The sequence below is a fragment of the Epinephelus moara genome, chromosome 18, assembly GCF_006386435.1.
Source record: "Epinephelus moara isolate mb chromosome 18, YSFRI_EMoa_1.0, whole genome shotgun sequence".
NCBI classification, from domain to species: domain Eukaryota; kingdom Metazoa; phylum Chordata; class Actinopteri; order Perciformes; family Serranidae; genus Epinephelus; species Epinephelus moara.
Window position 1 is genome coordinate 39,772,313 of NC_065523.1, and position 10,572 is coordinate 39,782,884.

Consider the following 10,572-nt stretch of genomic DNA (forward strand, 5'->3'; position numbering starts at 1 on the left):
AATCACTGCGGTCAATTCTTGAAGAGAAATTGGGGAGAAGCAATCTAAATATATATTAGGTATATATATATTGATTATTTAGGTGTCTGAGATCCATTTAGTTGCTGACTCCGCCCACAGCAGTACGTCAGTTAGCCTCAACTGAACGATGTCGCCTTTTCACTTCATACAATCTGCTCCAAAACATCCAAACCGTCCCTTTAAATTCACTATTGACCACATTTCCCACAATGCCACTGACAAGCTGCCGGAGAACCCTGGTAATGATGTTTTCTTTGGGATTTATGATCTGTGAATTCAACTCTATCCATTCTTTTAATAATCACAGCTTTTGTTTTGTCAGAAACATTTTAGAAAGTTGAGCTGAAGTTTATGTGAGCGAAAGTTTGACTAAAGAAGTTTTTAAACAGTAGAACTTTTATTGTTTTTGTTTATGATCAATATTACTTTTTAAATAAATGATTTTATATTAGATTATTAATATAATTATAAAGAAGGTCAGGTGTGTCTGCTCCCTCACTGTGAACACACACTCAACAATCTGACTCATTTCATTTTAAGTTCATTATTAAAGAGCTGGAGACGATTAATAAACTCCAGCATGTCGTTAAACACAAACGTTCTGGTGTCAAACGGACGTCACAACAGTTACAATCATTCAAGTTCATATTTTATTTAACATAAATCATATTGCAGTCAATGTGAACAGCTGGGGTTTCAATATACACAATAGAATCCTAACATTTTAAGCCCCTCCCCCCGTGACCACAACAACCCCCCCTCAATGAAAACAAAAGCCCCTCCCCATAAACCCCACCCCCCCTCTTAAACTAACACACTACCCCAACAGCCCCGCCCACCTGACACGACGCTCCGCCCCCTGACGCTGAGAGTGTGTGTGTGTGTGTGTGTGTGTGTTCATGTTTGTGTGATTCAGCAGCAAACTCCAAACTGTCTCAGCGCATCACACCTGTCTCACCTGCAGACTGATTTTAAGAAGCATCTGCAATTGTTGAAACTAAAAAGCTCCTCACATTTTACCAAGCACCTCCCACTGCGACTCATAAGCTCCTCCTCCTACACAGACACTGTGACATCACAGCTGTGGCGTCACTGCAGGCCGAACTACAGAGGTCTTGTTTTCGGGAACTTTGTAAGGCGTACCTGTTTCCACTGTGGCTCCAAAGCCCCGCCCTCTCCGACAAGCCCCTCCTACCCTGACTCAGAAGCTCCTCCCCCTGGCGCTGACATCAGTGTACCTCCAACTGTTGGCTGAAAATTATGCTGCTGTCTTCCTTACAGGAACTTTTTAAGGCGTGCCTAGTAGTGCTGTTATGAACAAGCCCCTCCCACTGTGCTGACATCACTGTAGCTACAGGTGTGGAGTCACTGCAGCCTGGAAGTTTAGTTCTAGTCTCGCCTTATGGAAACTGTTACTACGTTTTGAGGAGCGTTTATTCTCACCAAGACTCAAAGCCCCTCCTAATCTTACCAACAAGCTCCTCCCACTCCATCAGGCCGCTATCGCTATGGTAACAAGCCCCTCCCCTCGTTGTGCTAACTAAAGAAACAACTATGTTTATGGTATCAGGAGGAACTATTTCTTGGCAAATAATATCCAAGTGTAGTGACCTCCTGAAGTCTCATGGGCGCTGCATGGTTGCTAGGCGCTGTTAAGTTGTCGGGGTAACCAGCCGTGTACCCGGAGACGCCCTGCACAGAAATCCTGTTGAAATGGACAAAGTTTAAGTTTGTAAGTTTGGAGTTTGCTGCCATGTAACAACGAACCAACGGCGGCGAGATGGAGGTGGGCGTGTCCTTCTGACCGCCTGCCAGATGTAGGCGTCTTCGCCTCACAAAAAATAAAAAATAAAAGAAAATCATGTGGGTATCATCGTCATCATCATCATCGACTCACCCGAGCAACATTCACTAATCACCCACACCTGCCTCCTCCTCCTCCCCCCTTTCTCCCCCTCCCCCCATCCTCTATCATCATCACCCTCGGCCGCCGCTCGCTGTCGGCCATCTTTTTCAGTCCAGTTCTGGTGTATGTTGTGTATCGGCGTCCCCCTGTGGCGTGTAAACGGTTGAACGTTGCGTCTTGGAAGTAAAACAGAGAGAAATATGGGAGGAGGGGGGAGGAGGGGGGGATGACAGGAGGAGGAGGTGGAGGGGGGGAGGGGGGAGCTTCTTTGTCTTCTTTTGTTTTAAAACAGAAAAGCGTCTTCTGGCGTGCTGCTTTCTGTCACCGCAGCTCCTGCTTCTGCCAACGAGCAGGACTGAGGAGTAAAAGGGGGAGGGAGGGGGGAGGCAGAGGGGGAGCAGGAGTGTAAGGGGAGGGGTGGGGGAGTTTGGAGGATCATGGGACGCCGAGTTATTTAAGACACCTCTCGAAGTAGGTGGCGCCCACGTAGCCTCCCCTCAGAGAGCGATAGACGTTCTGCTCAAAGAGCCGCCGGTTCGTCTGCAGGACTTCTGCCGCCTCCTTGTTCAACGGGTCCTCAGGGTTAGGCTCCTGGAGGGGGAGGGGGGGGGGGGGGAGGACGTGGGAGGAGGCACATGAAGTTACAGGATTAGCTTGTGTAAATGAATCCACTGGACGAGCTGCAGAACATTATGATTCCTTAACTTTCCTGCACCCTGCTGAGCTTCTTCATGCTCCTCTACTGTGGTAATTTGCTTTCTGTCTCTCATTAGCATCGTTAGCTTAAACGTACAGCGTATGAAGCTGATCAGTGAACACTTGTTGAACTAGTCGAACTCTGACATTTCAAACTGTGTCTCATGGCTGCCCCCCCCCCCCGGAAAAGTCCATGAATCAAAACTTCAGCGGAGACAAGTCGGTAACTTGTCGGTCAAATCTCTGCACTTTCTATTTTTAAACATCACCTGTGTTTATTATTGATCTTAAATATTGCACATGACGATCTGTCAGTCACATGACCTACACCTGTTGTTGAGAGTGACCCCAAATCTGCACCAGTGAGAACAGACTTTGACTAAAACATCCAGTAACATGTTAAACAGTGAACTGAGTGAGTGTGTGTGTGTGTGTGTGTGGTGAACTCACTAGAAATAGATACTGTAGACCGTAGATGATAGAGTTTATTGTCAACACAGGCTTCCAGTCCTCTCTGTGGACGACAAGAACCAAACAGTTACAAAAGCCCCTTTTACACTGCCAGATTTTCGGCGAATGTTGGGCCGTTTGGCCGGCAAGCTGCGAGCGTTTAGACACACAGAGCCAGGTTGGCGAGTTGATCCAAGGTGCCCAATTTTCCGCCTCGTAGGGTAGACATATTGGTGGAACCCTTTTTGGTTTAAACAGAACGAGGCGGCCTTCTGCAACGGGAGGAGCTGTTGATGACTTGTGGGAGGAGCTGTTGATGACGCCGCATGTGCGAGCCACTGGCGGTGGATAAACAGGAAACTGCTGATAGCAGGAATTAGCGAGCCGCTAGTAGCAAGAGGGAAACACAAACCTGACAGACACTGTAAAGGCCCTGACGCACCAAGCTGACGGTGGACCGTTGACCAAAGTCGGGCCGTCTGCGAGCGTCTGTCGCCCTAGTTTTTGCGGTGTGTGGAGCTTGTCGGTGAGAGAGATCACTCTGATTGGCTGTTCAGGTTTCATTTCCTCGCTCCTGTAGCGAGTGAATCTGCCTGTAGTGAAACCGGGGCTAACCGGTGCTTCCTCCTCAGGCTCCACTTCACTCAGCTGCCCCACAGACCCGCTGCTTTTTCCCACTTTAACCTGAATAACAAACCGGAGCTAGCTGGGAGCGGCTAGCGGAGCGTTAGCCGCAGCATGACCGGAGGGAAGCACAGCCAGTTAGCCTCCGCTAGTCTCTGAGCTAGCCCCGGCTCTCCGTTTGGATCCAACCGGAGCACCGAGCCCTGGTTTGTTATTCAGGTTAAAGTGGGAAGAAGCAGCGGGTTTATCGGGCAGCTGAGTGAAGTGGAGCCTGCGGAGGAAACACCGGGACCGTCTGGATGTAATAGTCCGTGGAGGTGCTGCGGTGCTCGGCTGCACAGATAGGAAACCCCTCGGCTGACAGGATGTACCACTCTCTCACTCCGCTCTCTCTCACGCAGGCGCAGAACGTACGTGCTACTTGGCCGTCGGATGTAGTCCGTGTAGTGTGTTCAAATGCAACTGACACAGGGCGACGTGAGGCGATGTAGACGACGCAACAGTTGCCTTTCGTCGCCGCTAGTTCTTTGATGTCGGTTTGGTGTGTCCGCACCTTAAAGTTGAGCAACTGGGGAGTCAAGGAATTGCGCGCCCTCCTTGACCTCGCAAACAAAGAGGCCATTAACCGTCAGATGACGGGGACGGTGAAGGACGGGCCGGCTTATGAGAGAATCGCCGAAGGACTGACCAGCCGCGGCTTCCCTCCCACGTCACTGGTTACGTTACACGCTGAGCTACATGTTTTGTTACTTGCTCACGCCCCCCATTGCCCCGAAAAAGGCGTGTGACATCATCAATGAGTGCGAGGACCTCGAGTTCAGATTACTTCTTAAAATAAGACTGAGATTTGAAGTTACTGACAGCGCGCACACACCTTAAGATATTTAGGCAGACGTTTCCTTCCAGGTCGATGTTGGGGTGATACACCATCGTCTCACACTTTACCTTGGGGGGGTCGTGGGGGTAACCCTGTCCTACCTGGAAACACACAGACGTTACAAATCAGATTTATTAAGACATCTGGATTGAAAACAACCAGAGTGCTGCACAGTAAAATACAGAGGGACAGAGGGACAGAGGGGACAGAGGGGACAGGTGTTTCTCACCTTAAAGCTGAAGACAAATTTTCCTCCTTTGTAAAAACCCTGTGAGACAGACACAGATGTTACTCATTGTTCTTCTGATGATACGTCAGTCAAACGTGATTCTTCCTGGACAGAATCACACACACACACACACACACACACACACACACACACACACACACACAGACAGACAGACACACCTCGTCTGGTGAGATGATGAGTCTGAAGTTAAGGAGGTCATCGTCATCAGGGAAGTTGATCTCACAGGTCTTTGGCAGGTTCAACTCATTGATGTCTGAAACAAGAACAAACAGAGACACGTCAGGTAACATCAGGTGACATCATCACTGTCAGCAGGGGACGTTCTGTCAGTGTCAGAGATCTCACACATAATCTGACCCCTGACCTTACTCTGAGCCTAAACCCCGACCAGTCCTGACCTGTCATGTTTAACCTGATTCTTGATGTTTACTGTGGACGACCATCAGAGAGCCTGAGACCGACTGATGCCAACATGAGCTTCATGTCTGTGTGTTCACATCTCACTGAGCGATGAAGAGGAGGAGGAGGAGGAAGATGCAAACAGCAGCAGTGGGGCACAAAGTGAACTTAAAACCAGTGCTGATAAAATCCTGATGATAGTTCACAACTCCAGATGCCTCGTGTAAAACACAATCAGTAAAATAAAGGAAACTAACGTCGCTCTGAAGAGAACCTCAGTCAGCGGTGACGACAGGTTCAAGGTTCGCCAGGATACGATCTCGATCACACAGGAAGTGCTTTAAGAGCTGCAGGTGACTTTTTGTGACAGTTACTAATGAGAATGAAACTTTTTGTGTTGCTACGCGCCTGGTGTTTCTGCGCTCAATGCACCTGGTGTTTTTGCCCGAGCGCTCTGAACCCCTCAAGCTGGAAAACTCAGAGCAGAAAAGCGCCTCACGTCATCTCCCCATAATAAGAAGGTAGTTTGAGGCCTCGATCCCACAGAGAGAGTTCTGCAGGCTGCAAAACACGAAGCGCACCGCACTGCTTTTAAAAAAATGAAATGCCACTCGTAAAAAACGCTTGCTGCGCCTTTTTATTGTTGCCAGGCAACCAGCCCATCACCTCCTCACACTAACCTTCCTGTGTCATCAATCTACAGTTTATATATCCTGCAGTAATCAGTGTGTAGCTGCTGCCATGTTGAGGCAGAGGGTACTGTCTGTAGCTCTGGTTGAGGGTGAGAGGCTGTCAGCAGATAAACAGAGATCTGTGTGGGTACATGAGACCCTAAAAAAGAGGCTGGATCATGGGGAGTACCACCAGTTGGTCCAGGAGCTTCTCCTCCATCATGGACGTTTACAGTACTGCACTGTCTTGTTGTCATGACCACCACAGAAGCCCCGCCTCTCAAATCATCCCACTGGACAATGGGGAAAAAGTGGAGATGGCGTTGAGCGCTTTTCTGCTCCGTTCAGAGTGCTCTGGCAAAAACACCAGGCGCTTAGAGCGCAGAAACACCAGGCGCTTAGAGCGCAGAAACACCAGGCGCTTAGAGTGCAGAAACACCAGGCGCTTAGAGTGCAGAAACACCAGGCGCTTAGAGCGCAGAAACACCAGGCGCGCAGCAACGCAAAAAGCTTCATTCTCATTAGAGTTGTACTGATACCGATACCAGTATCAGAAATGCCTCCGATACTGCCTAAAATGTGGTATTGGGTATCGGCGAGTACAGCCTATGACCAATCCGATACCATGTAATACCTCATGTCATTACGCATACACACGCTACAGGCAAACAAAACAGAAATGGAGCAGAGTTTAAAAAGCATTCCACTGTAGCCTTTAAAATGTCTTTTTACCAAATTGTGTGGCTGCACTTTAACCTGTGTCTTGATCTGTGTCAACACTGGATAATAATAATAAAATGTTTTATGGTATTCATTCTACCATTATGTATTTATTTTTTAATATTTTACACAGAGTTTTAGGAATTGAGACATACAACAATTCATATCCCATCCTTTTTTATTTTACGCGCTGGTATCGGATCGGTACTTGGTATCGGCAGATACCTAAGGTTCAGGAATCAGAATCGGGATCGGGAAGGAAAAAGTGGTATCAGTACATCTCCAATTCTCATAAGTAACTGTCACAAAAAGTCGCCTCCAGCTGCTGAAACACTTCCTGTGATCGAGACCTTAACCAGCCAAAATAAAGGGCAGACTGATTTCATGGAAGGTTAGGGTAGGCAGGTGATGAGGTTGTTGCCAGGCAACAATTCAAAGATGCAGCAAGACTTTTTTTTACTGTTGGTATTCAATTAAAAAAAACAAAAACAAAAGTGAGTGCAGTGCATCTGTCTGTGTGATCGGGGCCTGTCTGTGTGATCGGGGTCTGTCTGTGTGATCGGGGCCTGTCTGTGTGATCGGGGCCTGTCTGTGTGATCGGGGCCTGTCTGTGTGATCGGGACCTGTCTGGGCCTGTCTGTGTGGTCGGGGGCTGTCTGTGTGATCGGGGCCTGTCTGGGTGATCGGGGCCTGTCTGTGTGATCGGGGCCTGTCTGTGTGATCGGGGCCTGTCTGGCCTGTGTGATCGGGGCCTGTCTGGGTGATCGGGATCTGTCTGGGCCTGTCTGTGTGATCGGGGCCTGTCTGTGTGATCGGGGCCTGTCTGGGCCTGTCTGTGTGATCGGGGCCTGTCTGTGTGATCGGGGCCTGTCTGTGTGATCAGGGCCTGTCTGGGCCTGTCTGGGTGATCGGGGCCTGTCTGTGTGATCGGGGCCTGTCTGTGTGATCAGGGCCTGTCTGTGTGATCGGGGTCTGTCTGCGTGATCAGGGCCTGTCTGTGTGATCAGGGCCTGTCTGGGCCTGTCTGTGTGATCGGGGCCTGTCTGCGTGATCAGGGCCTGTCTGTGTGATCAGGGCCTGTCTGTGTGATCGGGGCCTGTCTGCGTGATCAGGGCCTGTCTGTGTGATCAGGGCGTCATGCTGCAGAACCCTAAATGTGAACAGTTTAATGTTGTCGTGTTCATGTTGAATGTGTGTGTGTTACATGTTCTTTATTGTATTCACACAATTACAATACTGAACTAAACTGAGTTACATTCCACCAGTGATAGTCACACCTGCTGCTGCCCACCCTCACCTGTCAGGTGCGTCACCAGGTGTGTTTGAGTCAGCTGGTTCATCACGATGTTGGTCTGTCTGCGTTTTTCATTTTAAAATGAGAACACAACTCAGAGATAAGAAATCAGTCTGGTTTAGATGAGTCAGTGTTGAACGGTAAAAGAATAAAGAAACCAGTTAGCTGGTTAACTGGCAGTAAATGTGTATCTGACTTGAGTAAAATCTGATGAAACGTGAAGAAGTTTGTCACCCTGTGGACAATTAAACACAGAGCTGACACAGCAGGTTAGCCGGTGAGATGCTACCTGCTGTTAGCCTAAAATAAACCAGCCTGGTGGTTAGTAGCTGCTGTGACGTGTGAGCTGGTTAGTTAGCAGCGAGATGCGGGTTTATGTGTATTTCAGTGTTAGCTGTGTGCTAACAGGTTAGCCTCAACGCGTCTGACTGCCTGTTTTGTTTTCAAACCTAGCACAAGCTAACAGCCGTTAGCTAACAGCACTCTAAGTTAGCGTGCTAGCTGTTAGCATGTGTGAGTTTTATAACCATACAGTGTGTGTTTGTGGTGGTGTTACTCTGCGGGTGATCGGTAACCGGTCAACCCGTGAGGCGGGACCAGCTCACCGGCTCTCGGTGCTGGTAACTAGCCTACCTTTCTGTATCCGGAGCTGGGCCGCGCTAGCTTTTTTTCCCCCGGCTCCTGCTCTGTTTCCTCCGGCAGATTCCTCGTCTTTCTTCTGCTGCTTCAGGGAAAAGAGCTTAATCATCTTCAGTCGTTGGATAAACGGACGCCTGTACGGTGTGTCCCTGCGGTGTGTGCGCTGTGTCTGGGCCGTGTGTGCGTCTAACGGAGAGTCGGTTCAGTCCTAACGGCACCGTGATGTTGGTGGAGCCGGTGCGTCTCAACTAATCACACCGAGGGGAGAGGCTAGCTGAGTTAGCTTAGCATGTCAGCTAGCAGCAGAGGGAGGCCGCCGGAGGAGGAGGAGGAGGAGAGACATCATATTATTATTATTATTATTATTATTATTATTATTACTTTGTTATTATTTTGTTATTATCAATAATATTATTTTCTTCTAACAGCAGCTTATTTTATTTATTTTACCAGTCTTACAGTCAAACAATTTTTAAATAGAAAAAGTAACTAAAATAAAATAACCTTTTTCTTTCTACAAGCCCTACTGTCAAATTCATTTTAATAGAAATAAAGAAAAACAAAAAAACAACAAAAAAAAACCAAACATTTTTTTGCACTGGCCCTACTTTCAAATCATTTTCACACAAAAATAAACAATAAATAAATGAAAATAAAAAAAAAACTTCTTTTTTTTTTTTTTTTTTTACCAATCCTACTTTCAAATCATTTTCGACAGTCCATCCTTCTAAAGTCCTCCTGGTGAAAATGAGTTTCTATAGAAGAAGAGTCTTAACGCCTCAGTACAGTGAAAACTACAAATCCCAGCACGTCGTTCTGCGTCCGGCGTATTGTGACGTAATCACGCAGAGGCGGGCGTGTATACTTTCGTTGCCCATATTTTATTTACAGCATTTATTTATTTATTTTCTCTCTTGGTTCCTCTGTAGTCACCTGTGTGATGTAATCAATGCGTGCGGGAAGAGGGGTGTACACATCACAGTCCTCCTCCTCCTCCTCCTCAGGTACAGAGATCCAAAACTAAATCTAACAGCTGACATTTAAAGGTCCAGTGTATCAGATTCAGTGAGGATCACAGATCACAGATTACAGATTACACATTACAGATTACAGATCACAGATTACAGATTACACATTACAGATTACAGATTACAGATTACAGATCACAGATTACAGATTACAGTCATCTGAAACTACTCCTGGTCAGAATTCCTTCAGTGTTGATAATTCATGTTGTAAATGTCAGACAGAAACTGGGACATGTCTTCATGCAGTCTGGGAACTGGTTTACACATTTTGGGAACAAGTTGTGGCTCACACATGGAAGTGGTCGCTATGACGGTGCCTACGTCACCAAGGTTACGCCTCATGGGGACCAATCAGAATATGATCACAGCTGCTCCAGTGATCCTCAGATTCACCTCCAGACTTTGAAAAGTGAAAGGAACCCATGTCAGAAATTGTATCATATGAACACACGTGAGCTCAGGTCAGTGATGAAGGTGAGTGCTTTAAGAGGTGGTGGGCGGGGCTTCTGTCTGCGTCATGTCTGCTGCACAGTAACCATGTGGTGATTGGCTGCACTCTGCTGCTGAGTCACTATCATGGGTGTCAGAATGTGCAGCTACCAGGTGCCTGTTGATAAGTTGAGCTCCAATAACTGTGCTCTCCTGTTGTCCTCATTCATGGACACTTTTTGTGCCACCTAGTGGCAGTAAGACGACATCACACTAAGAAACTTACCAACACTGGAAGATGACTGAGGTGAATGAGGTGACTGCCTTTGATCCACAGCTGATATGAAAATAATACACATCTCTAATTTCAAGGCTGAGACAGAATGAGTTTGAAAAAAATAAATGTAACACAATACAAAACATAAAAACTTCACCACCTCCATCACCTCCATCAGCTCTACCACCTCCATCACCTCCATCACCTCCATCACTTCCACCACCTCCATCTCCTCCACCACCTCCATCAGCTTCATCACCCCCACCACCTCTATCACCTCCATCACTTCCA

At 47.6% G+C, this 10,572-nt stretch overlaps 1 protein-coding gene across 1 annotated transcript; it reads right to left on the reverse strand.

The window, feature by feature from the left end:
- Window positions 1-819: 819 nt before the first annotated feature.
- On the reverse strand, window positions 820-8,839 carry ube2m (ubiquitin conjugating enzyme E2 M). The gene is made up of 6 exons (XM_050069610.1): window positions 8,542-8,839; window positions 4,983-5,077; window positions 4,804-4,842; window positions 4,572-4,675; window positions 3,074-3,137; window positions 820-2,518 (listed from the first exon to the last, which is right to left on the reverse strand). The coding sequence occupies exons 1-6, from the start codon at window positions 8,654-8,656 to the stop codon at window positions 2,378-2,380; spliced, it is 558 nt and encodes a 185-aa protein (XP_049925567.1). The 5' UTR covers window positions 8,657-8,839; the 3' UTR covers window positions 820-2,377.
- Between the last annotated feature and the right edge of the window lie 1,733 nt (window positions 8,840-10,572).